This window comes from Rhinopithecus bieti, unplaced genomic scaffold (assembly GCF_001698545.2).
Source record: "Rhinopithecus bieti isolate Rb0 unplaced genomic scaffold, ASM169854v2 scaffold_19708, whole genome shotgun sequence".
In the NCBI taxonomy this organism is placed as follows: Eukaryota; Metazoa; Chordata; class Mammalia; order Primates; family Cercopithecidae; genus Rhinopithecus; species Rhinopithecus bieti.
The window spans coordinates 3,237,796-3,257,348 of record NW_016810765.1 but is presented as its reverse complement, the minus strand read 5'-3'; the positions used below and the strand labels follow the sequence as shown (position 1 = coordinate 3,257,348).

Genomic DNA, 19,553 nt, shown 5'->3' with positions numbered 1-19,553 from the left:
CCAGTCACTGCACTCCAGCCTGGGCAACAGAGCGAGACTCTGTCTCAAAATAAATAAATAAATAAATAAATAAATAAATAAATAAATAAATAAGGAATTCAGTTAGAGGAACTTGAAAGCCTTTTGCAGTTCTGAAATCTCAATTTTGTGTCATTAAACTCTAACATTCTTTGAAATATAGCATGCTTTGTTGAGTGCTGATCTGAATTAATTAGAATTTGATGTTAAACTGGCCAGGAAATTCTGAGGCATGGAGGAGGTGACACAGAGGGTGTGCCCAACAGCATGATTCTTTGTATCATTCTCCTGTTTTATCAAGCATCAAGATGCTTCTGAAACACAAATCTAAAAATTGTAGTGCTCTCAGTCCTTCTCTTCCTTAAGCCCTACTATGGTGGCGCTGTGCCTAGGTTGACAATGTATTAGCACACCTTCCTTTGCTTTGACACTTACTATGTGAAAGGAAGATGACTTTCCCTTAACAGGAATTCTCTGACACCATTTGGCACATGGTTGAGCTGAACAAATTAGGAAGGAAAAATAGTCCAAAATATTCCAGAGAGCATAGTAATCTTGTTACAGTGCCGCTTGCAGTGAAACGCAGCTGAATGCTGTGTACGTGATGCCATTACTTACTTCCTGGTATCAAATGTGAGCAAAGGATGAAATTGGACTTTTCAGGATCACATGATAAATGGAGATGATAAGGAAGTGAAACAGTTTTCATGGTGGAGTTTCAAAGACATCTTAAACCTTTTTCTGGAAGAAAATACAATGTTTTTATGCCACTTGGTAAAGTGGGATACAAAATATTTGTGACTTGATTTTTTAATTTGATAGGAATAGATAATTAAATATTTAGTCAATGAAGGAAGATAACAGTGTTGGGGATGACAAATTCTAGGGGCCAAATTGTCTGTGGTGCAGCATGCTGGCAGAAGGCTGGGTCACCTGTGCAGAGTTCTTTGTAATTGTTACTTGGTTCTCTTTGCCAACCAGCTGTATTTGATTTACTTCCTTAATTTTGATAGCCACAACATTTATGATCTGTTCAAATGCTGGCAGATTAAATACTGCAAGAGGATTACTTAACAGAGCAGTCACAGATGAAGTATCTGTTCATATTTTGTTTTTGTGTTAAGAAAGAAGGCCTGCCACTAGGTTTGGGTGTGCAGGGATTCATTGCCTGGTGTGCATGTTGGGAGACCTTCGCCGGGCCCTTGAAGCCATTTCTAATTCCGGCTCATCCCTTTCACATGTGTATACTGCAGGGCTTGCCTTCATTAGATTTTGTTCTGGGAAAGGTCCAAGGGGAAAACACACCTCTCCTCCATGCAATTTTGTAATCCAGTTTACACCAACGTTTGGATATTGACTTAAAGACACTGAATGATTTTCAAAGCATACAAATCATTTTCTTTATTTCATAAACATGAAAATAACATAAACACCCAGAGATGATTTTGTTGAGAGACATGAACTAATTAGGGGTTCTTGCACTTAAATGCACTTTCATATCATCTCAAGAACTTGTGTAAATAGACCTGGTCCTACATCTCCTGGGATGGGCTGTGCTGAGGGCACCTTTCAGATAGGCTGGGTGTAACTCCCAGATCAGCAGCTTAGGCGCACTTGGCCTTACTTAACCTCTTGGGACCTCTGTTTCTTCACGTCCAAATTGTTAGCAATGATTTCCAGCTGGTAGGCTTCATAGAGCTGCTGTACTTGGAACTGAACACAACATGATACTTTATTGGATTGTATTATTTTATCCATAATGTAGCTTGAAAACAAGTTTTCTGTGTTTATTAAAACCTCTGTATAGTGAATTAACAACAACAATTGCTGATGTTTATAGGATTCTCAAAAACATACCTAATATTTGCCTGCTTTCTTTTTTGGAAGTGTTTTTCATGTTTTCCCAGTTTCATTCTTGTCTTTTGATATGAGTCACTAGCATGAAGCCTGATATTTTGTTTTATTGTTTATTAATGGGCTTCTTAGACATTTACCAATGAGTAATTAAACAATACAAGGAGTGAAAGAGTTGTTGGGTTTAGTAGTCAACTGACACTTCCTGATTTAGCATGGTAAACTGAATTTGGAAGATGGTAGATAAACACCTAATGACTATTTTGCGTTGAAATTTAATTAGAATAACTTTATGAAAGCCTAAAACTTAACTTTTTCTACAATTCTTATTTTTTCTTCATTTCTTAACTGTTTTAAGGCAATCATTTGAAAACAAAATGTAATAAACTTAAGAATAAAGTTTGGAATAACAGCACGGTTGGATACTGCTAACATATTTAGTTACTTTTTTATTATTTGTGTGTCATAAATATTTTTGTTATAGAATGACTAAAAGTTGGAAGATAGAAGTGACAACTTCTTGTAAAACAAGTAATATTTGTACTGTTTTTATATTAATTTTGGATTTGACATACACAGGGAAAAGTTTTGAAAGTACAATGAAAACGGTTTCTTCCATTTCTTCTGTTTTGTAGAACTGTTGGGTCATACTCCACTCCAGTGTAACTTTAGAACAACAACAACAAAACGTTATTTTAAATATAAAACTGAGTCTATTTCCTGCTTTGAGTCAACCCACCTTTGAGCATATTTTCTCACTTTGTTAAGTGGGTTAGAGAAATAGAAAATACAGATACTACCTAAACCTCAATTTCAGGCTTCCCAGGAAATGTTTTTTAACAACAGGGAATTGAATATGAGTTTTGTGTTTTTGCCCACTCATGATTATCCTACTGGTCATCAGAATGCCTTTTGGCTGAAGCTAGATGGAATGAGGGTAAGGAGCAGACATTCCCTGTAATTGAAGGCCTGAGATTCCTGGGAATGAATGCTGTGTGCCTTGTCCTAGGTCTGTAGACCTGCTTTGCATCACATGCACTAATCCTAGGGACAGAGTGAATGTTGAATAAGCTTATTTAGGAAAATTTGAAGTGTGAACTTTAAGATCATTCACATCTCTTGGATCTGATAACTCATTGAGATGACCCCCTTCACCACCTTCCCACAAATGGAACAGAGAGAATCATAAGGTTAGGTCGTAGAAAGGCCTTGGAGTTCATCTATGCAGCCTCTTCTCCTTAAAGTAACCCCTTCTCTGGTGTTCGGGTTGAGGGACCTATTCCAACCATGGACTGAGAACAAATCAGACTTTACAAAAAGAAGTTGACCATATAGATGATTACATTTTTAGGTACACAGCTAAGTAAATAAACTACAAAGTTGACTAATTTGTCTTGTAAAAACAAACCAAATAAGTCAATAAACTATAAAGCTTGACTGATTTTCACAAATACCCGTGAAAGTATTTGTGAAAGATGAGTCCAAACATGTCTTTAGCAATGGCCGATTTATTAAAATAAGTGAATGGGCTGGATGAAGTGGCTCATGCCTGTAATCCCAGCACTTTGGGAGGCCAAGGTGGGCAGATCCCTTGAGGCCAGGAGTTCAAGACCACCCTGGCCAATATGGAGAAACCCCGTGTCTACTGAAAATACAAAAATTAGCTGGGCATGGTGGCGTGAGCCTGTGATTCCAGCCAGCTACTAGGGAGGTTGAGGCAGGAGAATCACTTGAACCCAGGAGGCAGAGGTTGCAGTGAGCCGAGATCAAGCCACTGCACTCCAGCCTGGGTGACAGAGTGAGACTCTGTCTCAAAAACAAACAAAAAAACACTTGACTGTGTTCAGTATTCATATTTTATAAATGTACCCTAAACAAAGTATACTGGGGTGAAGATACAGGATGTACATCTTGGCCTCATAGTGTTTTTAATCTTAAGAATGTAGCTTTTTTTAAATTAAAAGTTATTTTATAACTTTTTAAAATATATTGTAGATGTTTGCAATGACAATATAGTATTTTTAGCATCTCCCCAGTATTATATTTTATAGATGTATTCTTATTTATTATATCAAGGCCCTATGTATTGATTGATTTAGGTGTTTCCGGTTTCTACCTATAATTTTTTACCCTGTTTTTCCCCAGTCATGAGAACATTGTAGGGATTATCCTTGTACCTATGTTTTTTATACTAATTAACTGGTTTCTTTTGTTAAAAGTGTTTAGTGAAAAACAAGTGCTGTACATGCTCATTAAAATTTCAAATGGCACAGAACTGTATGAAATGAGAAGTGAAACTCCCTTCCCTTTCCCCATTTCCTCCCTAGAGATAACTACCTGTAAACATTTTCTTTTTTATCAGGACAGATGTTTTTGTTTATCATACATGAGAAAGCAGATATTGGAACTTCAGTAGATGGGCAATAAGGTGCAGAAACGGGCGTGGGAAGGTAGCTGTATGCTGAATGGGGAAGGCCTGCGGGAGCAAACGGCTGCTGGTGTGTGTGGAGTTCAAGGATGGGACAAAAATGTGTTATAACGTGTTTTCCTACATCAGGTAATGACAGCCATGTAGTGTGGAGGCACAGAAGCAAATCAGGGAAGAATCAGCACTGAGAAGTGAGCAAGCTTAATAATGTACTGCAGCTAGAAAATTAGTTACTTCCCCCAAATGAGAAATTCTCTTTGTAAGGAATTGAGAATTTGGTGATGAGTTTAGAGCTGACCAACACATGGATATGAGCTTAATGGAATCATTTCTAATTGCCTCCAGAGAACCAGAGTTTCAGGAAGGGAACCTGGTAAGAACATTATAGTAAGTAGTTTAACCCAGATGTGGTAAGTTTTTTGATAAGAGAAGAGTCAGGGTAAATAGGAAGGTTCGTCTGTAAGACACAAAGTACAGGAAGAGAGAATGGAGCTGGAGGAGCGGGGGCATTATGTGAGGGATGTTTTACACCAGATGGGGCAAGACGTGGCCACGTGAATCTGGAATCTTTTTTGAGGATAGCTTCTTCCAAGAATTCAGGACAAAAACCAGATTGCAGGAAATTCGAGGGGGAATTGGAGAGTAGGATTCTGAACCAAGGTGGAGCTTTCATTGAGTTGGAATATGAGTAAAGATATGGAAAATATGGAAAAGTTTCCTGCCCACAAGGAGAATGCGTGTGTGAATCTCTCATGTTTCCCTTTAAAAATAAAACGAAGCTCCCAGCTCTGGTAGACCTGGTGTTAGCCCCACGTCTTTTCCTGCAGACAGAGCAATAGGTCTTTCCTTTCCCCTAGCTCACCTGTGCCACTTTTCCAGCGCTGTTGGGGCTAGGGCTGAGATACTGGTTGTGGCTCTGCCCCAGCTGCTGCTGTTCCCTCGTGGCTGCAACCAAGGGCTTTAGGACTTGCGTGGCCAGCACTGCTGCTCACTCGTGGTGGGGACCATGCTAACCAAGTTCATCTCTGCTGGGAGCCCTCTTTAAGCCCCAGGAGCATCCCTAAGCCCCTGTCTCTCCCAAGAGATTCAGAATTTGAATTCTGCTTTGGTTCCCATTGTGGGATACTGCTGTGACAGTCTGTCTCACCCCTCAGTGGCCTCTGAACCTTGTGTTCCCACCACACTCATTTCTGCCTCTAAGGACTGAAGTCCCATCCTTTAAGTTGCCTCTGCACCAGGGCTGAGCTGTCTTTGCTTCTGGCCACATGGTGTATGGCTGTTGCTCTGTGGCCTGTTGGTGTCCTGGGTTCACATACCAGTTTTGCCAGTTAGTATTTCTTTGGGTTCAGGCCAGGTATTTAACCTCTTAGTGTCAGTTTCCTCATTTTCTATTTTAATAATATGAATTTTCTGTCATAGGAAGAAGCTACTTCAGTAAATGCAAGGGAATTGATTGAACACAGGCCTTGAGGCGTGTGTGAGATCCTCTTGGGGAAATCCTGGGGTCCCTGAAAGGAGTTACAGTCTTGTGAGAGAAGTGGGCTGTGTGTTTCCAGACATTGTGGGCAGAGGAACCAACACCAAGTTCCAGTGTGACTCCCAAATGGAAAGTATCTAGGGGCAGCTGCTTCACACGGAGCTGTTGGTTCTTGGTCAGGTGTTTGCCTGTTCATTCCTGAGGGTCCAGGTTCAGTGGCTGTAGGAATATTCATTTTGAAAGGATAATAAATCTCCTGAACAATGCTAGGGAGTCTTCCCAGGCTGCAGAATCAGGAAAATAAAGTTTACCTCACAGGGTTATTTGTAGGACAAATGGCATGATTTGGGCCTGATGAATAATGGATGTTCGGTCAACAGTAGTGGTCGTTCTTTCTGCTGTGCTCTGCCCACTTCTTAGGACCCCTGTGTTAATTCTTGCATGCACAGGCCTAGGCTGCCCTCCTGGCTTCACCCCACAGTCATCTGCCCCCGCTCTGTGTCTTCCTTCATCCATGTCCTCCTCCATCCCTACCTCTAGGTCCCCCACCTTCTGAGTAGTCCTGTGTCAGGCCTCAGTCTCCCTTTCTTTGCTGGAAAAGGGTAAAAGGCCATCTCTGGCTGATGAGTGCCAGCAGTTTGTGTCCTGTGTTGGGATAGTGAGCCTGCTAGTCCAGTGAGGTTTCTGCGAGGAGCAAGATTTGGATGCAATTCTTCATCGGTTTAAAATGACTATGGTTTTAAATATTATCTGTCTTTTACTACAGTTAGGTCCTCTGAGGATTTAATATAGGTACTATTTTGTTAATTGTTCGTACTATCTTATAAACATGTTAATTTATTCACAAATAACATTATTTTATTCAAAAACATTAATTTATGCTGTTTTGAATTGTTCCTTTGTATGATAGGTGCAGGAGATATTCAGAAATAAATATTAATAACAGTAGTTAACACCTGTCTAGCACTTTCTTGTGCCACATATTCTTCTGGCTAACTTCACACATGTTCATTCATTTAATCCTCAAGAAACACCCTATGAAGTAGGTGCTCCTATTTTTTTCTTTTTATGCGTGGTGGGAAAAGAGGCCCAGAGATTTTAAGGAAGTTACTCTAACTCACATAGCTATTAAGTAGCTGGGCTGTGAACAGAGGCCTTATGGCTCTGACACCTGTGCTCTGAGACCCGGCTACTTCTGTGGCGCCTAAGTGTTGGCATCACCTGGCCCCTGGTTAGACATGCAGAATCTCAGGCTCCATCCCAGAACTGCGGAATCAGAAGGTGTGTTTTAATAATGTTCCCAGGAGATTCGAATGCACAGTCAAGCTTCAGAAGCACTGCTCTAAACCCCTCTGCCTACTTACTGTCTCTCCAGGCATGGGAATTTCATTGTCGTGGGGGAAATAAGGAGGCATATATGGGTGATAGCTGCCCTTCTGACATTTTGGTGAAACAGATTGAACACCAGTTGAGTGCTTTAGACATTTCAGATTCCTTCCCAGATAGCCTCGTGTCACACACTTTTGTTTCTTGTACCCACACATGCATACACAGCCAGTCACACATGGGTTTTGTGAAGTTTAGTGAATTTAGAGACAACATGGGATGGCACTGGCATAGGGCAGAGTCATGCTTGTGGTGTTTTGAAAATTTGTCCTCTCTTCCTTTTAGGTTGGGGCCCTCCCCACAGCCTGTGCCCCTGGGAAGTACAGCCCAGCCCAGGGCTCACTGCTTGCCTCTTCGTGGAAATAGCTTGGATAGGCTGGTCTTCGCCCTTCCCCCTCATTCCAGTAAATAAATGTCTTTCTCATTACATAAGTAATTATAATCCAAATGTAATCACATAATAGACATAGAAGGAGCAGCCAGCCTGCCTCTGGGGAGTTGGCCAACTTAAAGGACAAGAATGAGGGAGGTTTTGGCCGGCAGAGAAGGATATTTGGGGAAAGAGAAGTAAAAAACCTGAAGGTCTGAAAGAACATAGCTTGTTATTTGGGAGAGTTGGTCGTAGCCCGGAGAGGGCAGATGAGGCTTTATTGTGAATGGCTTTATTTGCCATAATAAGTTACAGCATTTATTTTGTGGCAGTCACTGCTAAGGGCTCTACCTGTATTTTTTGCAAACAAACCCTGTGAGCTAGGCATCATTATCCTCACTTTGCAGATGAAGAAAAGAAAGTGACAGGTTCCTTAACTTACTCAAAGCTACGTAGCTAGTGGTAGTACCTGAATCTGAGACCCTGGGCTTTAACTCATGTGTTACTGTTGATCAGTATAGCAACTGCTGTAAGGCGTCATAAATATACTGTTACTGTGTAAAACAAAGACTGCAGTTAACAACAATGCAGGGAAGGTTTTGTTTTATTTTGTTTTATTCTGCATTGCCTGTTTGAAGAGACTGGTTTTTCCAGCTGTCAGTGGTAGAGCCTATGACTGCTGGGTCATCCGCCCAGGCTTTGCACATTGGTTTGCAGGCTGCAGGCACTGACTGACTAGTTCTAAGACGTATGTGCTTTTGATGGAGTTTCCTTTGCCTAGGTGTTTTTGGGGTTTTTGGAAATGTGGAATCTTAAGAGGATGAAAACACATTATTTATAGAGCTAGAAAATGTTCTGTTTATTCTCAATCCTTTATTGACATAGTGGTTACTCTGCTGCTTTGGTTGGCGGTGTGATTCTATCTTAGTTTCAGCAAAAATTTCTTTTGTCAACAGGTGGATTACTAATAAGGATATTTTACTCACCATGAAATTCCTAGGAACCTTTTTTCTGGACACATCAGACTTCACAAAATGTTTCTGTTTTCTTTAGTTCCTGTTGCTTCTCTCTTCTTCCAGTATCAGCTAGCAGCATGGTTCTGTAGGTAGTGATGTTACCGCCTCACCATTTAGTCCTCTCTCCTCTGCATCAGTTAACTTCCCATCTAATATTTGGTTCTGTGAACTATTCCAGGAATGATTATCAAGCCCTTGTCCTCCACTTAAAGTAGCAAGGCATGCTAGCATTTTCTGTTTAGGACTGAAGAAATGCCTGCAATTCAGGAAGTGTGGCAACCTTGTAAGTAGTGGGAAAGTTAGAGGATGTAAACGTGGGTGATTTGCATAACTTCAGTAGACCTCAGTTTCCTCATTTATAAACAAGAAGGCAGTCAAGAGCCTTTAGATGGGGCCTTTAAGTGTCCCTTGGATGAGGTGTAAAGTTCATGTTCTCAGGGATCTTCACCACTAGTACTTGGCTGCGTTTAATAGGTCTTAACACTTCTATAAATTTAACTATATTATCCCTTTGCCCATTTACAATTTATTAATAGCTTTAATGAATTGTGAGTGACAGTTTAATTAGATCATCCATGTATAATTAGGGCAACTGGATTTTTTTTCCCCTAAGAGGTGTATTTTTCATCCGTGAGTATGTAGCTTACCTCTGACCTAGGTAATTAAGCGTTTTAAGGCATTTTCCAAAATAAGAAGGCTTTTTCTGTTTTCCTAATAAACACTTTATTGAAAAGACGCATGCATAAAATATGGAGGGCAGTTTTGGCCTAGGTTTTGCATGTAATCATAACCCAGACAGACACGACCTGAGGCAGTACATTTAGTTTAGTGGTAACAAAGCAGTGTGGAATTTAAGAAATCTGCCTCTCTCTCTTCTTTTTTTTTCTTCTTAAACTACTTGTTTTCTTGCTTTTTGAGTAAAGCAACTTTACAGATACTTCGTATCTGTTTCAAGTGCTAAATTTTCAAAGCTGGCAAATAGATTTTTAAAGTGTCATCTCTTTTGTGAAGGCGCCACATTAAACACGTAAAGAAGAACATCAGCCTTATCTGATGGATGATCCCCAATTAATAGCCCAAGAACCAATTTGTATTTGGCTTTGTGATGTGTTTTTCTATTTACATTTGAGTATGGGTGTGCCTGATATTCTCGGAATTTACAGTACTTCAAACAAATAAGGAAGCTGCACTGTGAAGACAGACTCAAAAGGAACTGGAAAGCTGACAGATAGACCTTTGTGCTTCCCCAGCCGCCTTGCTAAGTTCTCTGGGGTGGGCTGAGACCCCTGGTGTTCTGAGATGGGACAGCCCACACGAGCAGAGTGGCTCTCCCTTGTTTTCTTTGCTCTCTTTGGATTTATACCCTTTCAGAACTAGATGTTTCATAAAGTATTTAGACTCTGAATACCTGAATTATTCACATCTTCTTGTCACTCCAATCACAAACAGGTAATTATGGAATCACAGCTGCTTTAAAGAGGCAGTGTGTCATCTTGTGTTCATTGAGTATTTGTACTTCACACAGTTAATTTCACACTGGGCAAGCTAAGTTAGTGTCAAAGTGGCAGACCAGGTTTGTCTTGCGTTACAATGAGTGACAGAGGTTGGAGCAGTGCCTCAGTGGAAGAGATGATGGTTCACAGAGTTATGCGAGGGGCCCCATGAACTTCCACCTGCTCCCAAACATAGTTTCTACTGGGCCTGACCAGAGGGGCCTCCGAGGTTGTTGAATGCTAAGTTTTGTGGAGGAGGAAATAGGAATGGTTTGGTTTCTGGTCTAAAGAGGGTATATGGGGTGAGGTGGCTTGATGGTGCCTGGATGATTGAGTGTTTTAAACGAATGGTTTAAGTGACAACCTGCATCTTGTATACACAGCTTCATGAAACAGGCTCTTACTGGTTGGTTGATAGAGCCAGATGATCTGTTATGGCTGAAGATTTGTGAGCCTCATTGGAATAATTCTAAAATGCTTTTATTATAGTTTTTGATTATGAAAGTAATTTATTTTCAAAATGTACCAAATTTTTAAAATACAGAAAAGATTAAGAAAAAAAGTACTAGTATTGCCATTAGCTAGATATCCTATTGTTAATATTATATATGTATTCTGAATGAATCAGTAGATTTTGAACAGGTATCATTCGTTCATACTGCCTACCTGTTTTTTCCTCTAATATATGAGGAACATATTTTCTCACTATTAAGTGTTCTTCTAAAGCAGTATTCTGGTAGTTGCCCAACACCACATGGGACAATTTTAAAGTAAGAAGTTAGTCACTGGCCATGCACTGTAGCTCAAGCGTGTAATCCCAGCACCTTGGGAGGCTGAGGTGGGTGGATCACCTGAGGTAGGGAGTTGGAGACCAGCCTGGCCATCATGGCAAAACCACATCTCTCCTAAAAATACAAAAATTATCCAAGTGTGGTGGTGTGTGCCTGTAATCCCAGCTACTCTTGGGAGGCTGAGGCAGGAGAATTGCTTGAACCTAGGAGGCAGAGGTTGCAGTGAGCCAAGATCACGCCACTGCACTCCAGCCTGGGCAACAGAGCAAGACTTCATCTCAAAAAAAAAAAAAAAGTTACTTCCAGGATAAAGGTACTTTATTTTTTTTTCCAATTTGCATAGTAGAGGAAATCAAACTTTAATTAAGGGCAGTCTCACATGAATGTGCATACTAGAGATTTATATCATTATAGAAAGAGAAGACACTTTCGATTTATCCGGTCTGACTCTCTTGTAAATATGGGAGAATTGTGACCCATATTATTCCTGGACTACTGAGAGTCAAAATATTTTAATCGCAGAAAAGGGACTAACATTCCCAATAATCTTACCCGTGTCATGTTATATTTGACAAATCTGATATAACATATTTTTCTTTTTCTCAAGACACATTGAACATGTGTCAGTATATACTGTAGTTAAAATCTCTTAAGTTTCTTTTGTGGTTTGTAGCTTGGCTTTAAATTGATCTTGAGGCTCAAATTTGGCTCATGAACCAAAACCCCTGAGGGGAGCCCTTCCCTTGGTTCCCTGGGTTACAATAATCTTCAAATCTATGTTGACTTGAGAGCTTTTGAGGTCAGAAATGGGTTCTGCAATGCCCAGTATCTGCCATGTGAGGTTATTAGTCTTATGTGCTAACTGGGACTAGTGGAACTTCTAAAAATAGTATTTTTTTTTTCACGGATTTTGTTTCTATCCATTAGGAAGTCATCATTCCCAACGCATTTGATGATAAATGAAACCCAGAAAGGTAAATTCACTCATTTACAGTCACATAACCAGTTGGTTAGTTATTGGATCCAAGTGCAGCAGATTTGCAAGGATTGCAAAGATTGCTTAAAATTTAATTTAATAAATGCTTGTTAGAAATTTGTAAAATACAGACAAAAAGATAGTATAACTTGTATTTTTACAAGCCAGACACAGCTATTGATCACATTTTGGTAGATTTCAAATGTCTTTATTTTTAAAAGTTTTCTACGCACGGATATTTGAAGGGGTGCAATTGAGATAATTATGTATTGCCCTTTTTTCTTTGAGCTTCTACTGTGTTTAGGGTCCTGAGGTCAAGGACTAGGAGGAATATATGTAGTGGGGGTTGATTGATTTTCTACTTTTTGGTGAGTTTCCCAGTAAATCCATTGGGAGTGCCCTATTTTTTGTTTCCATTGATTAGGACAAGGGTTACTAACATAAAGGCTGTGGTTTCCATCCAGCACGCCAGTTCTGTTTCTGCTCTGTCCAGCCAGCCATTTTGCAAGTATATCACAGTACTTACAAAGCAGAGTGATGGATGGATCACTGCAGAATTAAGAAGAACAACTCAACCCAAAACATGTTCTGTTAATGGCTCACTAGTAAAATCATTCCATTATATAATATTCAAATTCCTTTATATAATACTTGACCACTCTCTGACATTTTCTTATATATTTTATCTCAGTTTTATCGTCACAAGGTTGATCTTAGAGGAATTCCAAGTACAGCCCCAAACCACTTCACCTTAGATATCTTCTGACTTAAAGAACATGATCTTTTAACTCTATTACCAGTTTTGTTACATCTTTGACATAAAGTTCTTGTAAGGGGATATAATTTTCTTTTTCCAGTTTCTTAGCAACTGTTTTATTTTTACAAAATATACTATTTTAATTTGTTAAATTGGGAAAATATAAGTTAGCAATAGGAAAAAGAGAAGTTATTCATCCTACCATCTAGAGATAATCACTTTCAACACATATAAATTTTTCTACCCTACCTCTTTCTATATATTTTGTGTGTGTGTGTGTATGTGTATATGTATGTGTGTATGTAAGTGCACATTTTCGAGAACTAGTATAAGGTTTACATGTGAATTTGCAGTCCACTCTTTCCATTTGGCAATATATTATCCACAGTTTTATTTCGTTAAATGTAATAAAACACTTTTTATTTAGTTAAATGTAGTAAAACGTTATTTCTCATAGTTGCATAGTCTCCCATCATATGAATGGACTATCATTTATGTTCCCCATTCCTTATTGTTGAATGTTTAGGTTTTGATTTTTTGATGTTTTTAATCAACTATGAATACACGTCCGATAGCTAATATTTGCAACATACTAGAGCATTTCCTTGGGGAAAGTTGCTAAGAGTGGAATCACTGTAGCAGAAATGTATACAATATTTTAAGATATGGTAGCTATTGGCCGGGCACAGTGGCTCACACCTGTAATCCTAGCACTTTGGGAGGCCGAGGCGGGTGGACGAGGTCAGGAGATGGAGACCATCCTGGCTAACATGGTGAAACCCCATCTCTACTAAAAATACAAAAAATTAGCCGGGCGTGGTGGTGGGCACCTGTAGTCCCAGCTACTCAGGAGGCTGAGGCAGGAGAGTGGCATGAACCTGGGAGGTAGAGCTTGCAATGAGCCAAGATTGTGCCACTGCACTCCATCCTGGGCAACAGAGCAAGACTCTGTCTTAAAAAAAAAAAAAAAAGATATGGTAGCTATTGTTGAGTTTTTGCAGAAAGCTTTGTGGCTGTTTGTATTTTCACATTGGTGTATAGAATTCCAGTTTTGCCTTAGATTTCCAAATCTTGAATATGAGCATTTAAAAGCATCTTTGCCAGTTTACTACTTGAAAAATATTATGTCATTGCCATTTGAATTTGTTAATTCTTTTAATACTTGTGAGGCTAAATCATTTTTCAGTTGTTACTTTTTTTCCAGTTGCCCTTTTCTTTATTGGGAGATTAAAAAAAATATGACTTGCAAATTTTTAAATACATTTCACTATTAACTCTTCATACTGTTTTACAGATATTTTCTCCCAGTGCGTTAGATCCTTTTTAAAATTTAATTTAATTTTTCTGTTTTAAGAGATGGGGTCCCTGTCACTCAGTCTGGAGTGCAGTGGTGTGATCTCTGCTCACTGCATCCTTGACCTCCCAGGCTCAAGTGATCCTCTCCCCTCAGCCGTCCAAGAAGCTAGGACGCCCACCATGCCCAGCTAATTTTTGTATTTTTTTGTAGAGATGGGGCTTTGCCGTGTTGCCCAAGCTGGTCTCAAACTCCCGAGCTTAGGCAATCTACTCGCTTTGGCTTCCCAAAAGTGCTGGGACTACAGGTGTGAGCCACTGTGCCCAACCTAGGTCCTATTTTTAAAGGATTGTTTGTTATGGGAGTTTATACACTTTTTATAATCTGTAATATGCACCGTAAGGGGTATTAGGACTATGTACTCCTGCTAATATTCAGATTTTTTTCCATGCCCTATATTCTTCACCTTTATAACTTCTCTTCAGCTTTTTAAATGCTCTTTTACAACCTTCTTCTATTCTAGAATACTTTTAATAGGATCATATGTATGTCCCAGTTTGCCTAGGACTATTGTGGTTTACACATATTGTCCTAGCATAATTTTTAATAGTACCCCTTTTACTCTTAGAAATTATCCTTTTAGGATGATAAATTATATGGTCACCCTAATCATTAAGTGTCAGGGCATCAGCGAGTACATAACTGTGAGGTAATTCAATCAGAATCACTTTCTTGGATTGGGTTAAAAAGGGGAGGGTGCAGAAATCAGGTTTGGCACACAGTCTTGTATTCTTAATATGCAAAAGAGTTCAATGGCCATGTTTCAAAACACACAACATTTAATGATTATAAAATATTCTCTATATGGCATTGTCTGATTCTTACTAATTCTTGGACAGAATAATTACTTACTCTAAAATTAGGTTGAAATCAAAGTTCCAGAATGAGTTTTTTCACCCCATTGATTATCTGTTATGGCTATTGACTTGTGGTTTGTATTTTTTCTATTTTTTTCTTCGCTTTCTGTGTTACTCATTTCTGGAGATGAGTTGGGAGAGAAAAGGGGGGAACTTATTTAGTATTTTAGAATTATTCATGCTTTATACTATCTCAAGGTGGTGAAATTTATTAGTTTATAGTCAGCAATAGGTTGGGACATCAACTGTACTCTTCAATTTTAGTAAAATAAATTAATTTTCAATAAGGTGCCTAAAATATTCCTAGTGAGTTTTGAGTAAACATATTTAGTTCTTCATGATGCAGTATCAGAATTTTCTTATCAAACTGAAGGCACATGACTCATGGCTAGCCGTTCCATGTATTAACAGAATTTGGAAATTTACTTCTGGCCCAGTGGAGGCTCTAAGGTAGAGTTTCATGGCCATTGCCATAAAAGACTGTAAATGTGTGTATTTATTCAACATTTCTAGATCCTTCCTTGCCCCTCATTCCATATCCTTAGGAAGGTCATGGGGACACACCTGATACAGGAGAAGAGTGGGAAAAAGGTGACACTGGAAGGTGGGATAAACTTGATTTTGTACCCATATCTCTCCTAGGTCAGGCTGGGCAGACCCTCACACACAGAGAACCCTCAAAGCCGCCCTCTCCTGTTTCATGCAGCCATTTGCTACATTGCAGAGGAGCAGGGGTCCCTCTCAGTCCCATCTGCCGAGTTCCACTGGTCCTCCCACCAGATCTGAAACCTTACATCAACCAGTATCCAGATGATTTTGTTTCCTGCTTTGAATATTCAGCTGTGCATACTTAGCAGCGTTTCCCTTCCAATGCCCCAGGAAGAAACTTTCCAGAATTGAGATTCTAGCCTCTACGACCTGGAAATGCATTAGACAACGTAACACAGGTAAAAGTGGCCTATCAACTTCACCCTTCACCAGTTTTTCTTCTGGACCCCCTGGTGGTGCTAAAGGCGCTCCCATTTTCTTGGACTCCCAGGTTCAAGCCGTGCTTCTTTCTTGGTCTCCTCTTTCTCTCACTGCGGCACAGACTACAGCCACAACCTGCCTGTTCTATCTTTTCACTGTTAAGTCCTTCCTTCTTGCCCATTATCACCACACAATTTCAGGCTCTTACCTCCTGTGTGGGCCTTGCGGTCGCTTTCTTTGGTCCCATTTCTTTGTTGTGTTTCTTCCCTGTAAAATTGAACTCTGTTCGTGCCATGCCACTGTCTTCTTCATGAGTCCTATGATGAAGTTCCAACCTGCTCAGAACTTTTCAATAGTATCTCGTAGGCTATTGGATCGGATCCAAACTCGCATGTGTTACACAGAAAAAGAACAAAGCAGTTACATCAGAGCCCCCATATAAATATATATAGTTGGCCTTCTGAATCCATGGGCTGTGTGGATTCAACCAACCTCAGATGCAAAATACTTAAAAATAAGTAACAATAAAAAATAACATAAGTAACAATACAGTATAACAACTATTCACATAGCATTTACATTGCATTAGGTATTGTAAGTAATGTAGAGATCATTTAAAGTATACAGGAGGATGTGTGTGGTTTGTATGCAGATGCTATACTATTTTATGTATGGGGCTTAAGCATCTGCAGATTTTGGTATCCATGGCAGGGGTGAGGTTTGTCCTGGAACCAATCCCCTTGATACCAAGGGACAACTGTACTTGAAAGCCAGAACAAGAAGGAATGCATTTAGCAGCAAGCTTTTCTATCTCTTTTTAAATTTCATGTATTTATTTATTTTTGAGACAGAATTTCACTCTTGTTGCCCAGGCTGGAGTGCAGTGGCATGATCTCAGCTCACCGCAACCTCCAACCCCCAGGTTCAAGGGATTCTCCTGCCTCAGCCTCCCGAGTAGCTGGGATTACAGGCACATGCCACCACGCCTGGCTAATTTTGTAGTTTTAGTAGAGATGGGGTTTCACCATGTTGGTCAGACTGATCCCAAATTCCCAGCCTCTGGTGATACACCTGTCTCGGCCTCCCAAAGTGCTGGAATTACAGGCGTGAGCCACTGCGCCTGGCCAAGCTTTTCTATCTAAGTAGTGTGATGTTTTGAGTACTTAGGTATTTGACAACTCCTTAAAAGTCTCATTACCCAAATGAAAATGTTCTAAAATGGCTTTTGGTGATGTCTGCACATATCTGTATATATACTAAAAATCATTGAACTCTACATTTTATTTTATTTATTTTATTTTATGTTATTTATGTTATGTTATGTTATGTTATGTTATGTTATGTTATGTTATGTTATGTTATGTTATTTTTGAGATGTAGTCTCTCTCTGTCTCCCAGGTTGGGATGCAGTGGCGTAATCTTGGCTCACTGCAACCTCCTCATCCTGGGTTCAAGCGATTCTCCTGCCTCAGCCTCCCAAGTAGCTGGGATTACAGGCATGCACCATCACGCCCAGCTAATTTTTGTATTTTTGGTAGAGACGGGATTTCACCACATTGGCCCGGCTGGTCTGGAACTCCTGATCTCAAGTGATCTGCCCGCTTCGGCCTCCAAAGTGCTAGGATTATAGGTGTGAGCCATCACGTCCAGCCAGAACTCTACATTTTAAATGGCTGAGTTGTAGGGTATATATGTGATATCAATAAAGCTGTTATTTAGAAAAAAGTTCATTACCTGTACTTTATAAAATTCCTATGGCACCTGTTATAGTACGAAACAAGCAGTAAGTAATGACTTAATTGCCTCAACAGTAATATTTATTAAGAAGAATATGTGGAAAAGAAAGAAGAATACTTCATCATTGGAAATTTTCCCACCTCTATATTCTCAACTCTAGTTTGTGGAAGATCTAGAATATTGTAGCAGTCATTTCATTTAGTATGTAGTGTATTGACAGGCTCTAAAAAAAGAGTTGATGGTGAGTATACTTGGGAAAGCCTAAGTACACAACAGGACAAGAAAGGAATCATTCTAGGGTCAGCATTAGGCTGCAGCTTTTGGTTTTTGAAGCCCTGCCCCAACTTGTGTGTGGGTTTGAGTACGGGGGTATGGGTGTGATTTCACAAACTCCTGGAAATATCACCCAACTTAGTGATGCCTAGTGATTCAATATTTTCTTTTTTTGATTTGTTAAAGTGTTTTGCATTTAGTTGATTTAATTTCTGTTAACTTCCTTATTGGTTCAAGTAAGCAGGTATAGTCTGTGTGAGCCACTGTTTTCCTTAGATGCCTTAGTGACTTTTTTATCTTTTCTATGATGAAACATTTCAGGGGAAAGGTTGCGTATAAGACAACTGGTTTCTGATTGTTTTGAAAAAACAGAAACCATGTTTATTATGCTTCCTCCAATGTTATTTTTATGTATTATTGGGTCAGTGTATTAAAAATAATGTCTGAGTATATACTGCTATAATTCAGACAGCATTTGTTGGGTCATGAGGCCTAAAACAAGAACTATTCCAAGAACCATACGTTATATCTTGGATTATGATGTCTCTTCCCCTTTAACTCTAGTTTTTGTTTCTTGGATCACTTCCGTGGGTTGTGGAGCAAGAGGAGAGGCTCAGTTTAAATTAAGAGGCTAATTGGTTTCACTTCCTCATTTTTCAGGCAAATGGTAGGAAGTCATCATATGTGCAGGCTTTACTAAACATTAATAAAATGCACCATTGTACTTTCTTTAATTTTACTTTCTCAAGGAGTAATTCTGGTTGTAAGAGTGTCCTTTCTTCTTTCCTGCCTGTTTGTTATACATTTCAAGGTGTGATATTTCCGAGCAAAGAGTTCCTTCCCTTTGCAGGAAGAAGGCTTATTTCCATGTGCAATTTACTTAACAGTAAGGAAACCCGCATTTATTTATTTTAGGCTCAGGTTGACTATTGCTATTTCTGAAGAAATTGAAGGGGAAAGATGGGAAGAGAGACTCCTGCTCTGTTACCATTTTGTTGCGTATCTGTTCCTGTCACTGGATTGAATACTGGATGAACATACGGCCTTCAGGTGAAATAAATTAGAGGACAAAATTTAAATTAATGAAACAGACCATAGTGTACCTTTTTTAACTGACTGGTGAAATTGTCTTGACATCAAAATTGGTGGTGCCAGATGTTGCGCCTCTCTTTTGGACAGCACATGTGAACACACAAGAAGCATCATTGGACTGCTTTGGAGTAATTATAACCTAAAAGAATAGGGACATTTCATGTACCTATCTTCGAAGTCCTCTGAGCATTCACTACCAAGGGGCAACTTCTTATCTCCAATGGCAGATGTTTTGGCTTTTTACAAAAGCTGAATCTTAAAAAATTTTTTTGTTTTAGGAGAAGTGAGAACCCAAATGATTTCCTAATGCATCTCTTTGTGACGTAGTTGGATTCTGCCAAGTAGCCATTTGGAAATGATTACTTTCAAGAGTCCTTGCTGAGTGGTTTAATGCCAGTAATGAGACCCCCAGCAGGTACTGTGGTTTTTGGTCAACATCAACATTTCCCCCCAAGAGAAAATTTTAAACTTTAAAATGTGAACAATGCACAGGTTTGGCTTGCTTGTACGTGTGTGTTTTAATCATGTTCTTTTTCTTCCTTTAAGAAAAGGGAAATATTTCTTTGAGTACAATTTTCCTTTTCTTTATTTCTTTCTTTTTCTTTTTTTTTTTTTGGAGACAGTGTCTCACTCTGTCGTCCAGGTTGGAGTGCAGTGGTGCAATCTCGGCTCACTGCAACCTCTGCCTCCCGGGTTCAAGCGATT

At 39.5% G+C, this 19,553-nt stretch overlaps 1 protein-coding gene across 4 annotated transcripts in view; it reads left to right on the top strand.

Moving 5' to 3' along the window:
* Window positions 1–19,553, top strand: part of LOC108542641 (guanine nucleotide-binding protein G(q) subunit alpha) — a 328,639-nt gene that overhangs the window by 86,473 nt on the left and 222,613 nt on the right. For 2 of the 4 annotated variants that reach the window (XM_017892716.1, XM_017892717.1), the window contains exon 2: window positions 18,672–18,806. The exons of the other annotated variants lie outside the window; for them this stretch is intronic. In XM_017892716.1, the coding sequence (XP_017748205.1) occupies window positions 18,788–18,806 (19 nt within the window). In that variant the 5' untranslated portion in view covers window positions 18,672–18,787. The remainder of the gene's footprint in view (window positions 1–18,671; window positions 18,807–19,553) is intronic. 4 annotated transcript variants of the gene reach the window in all.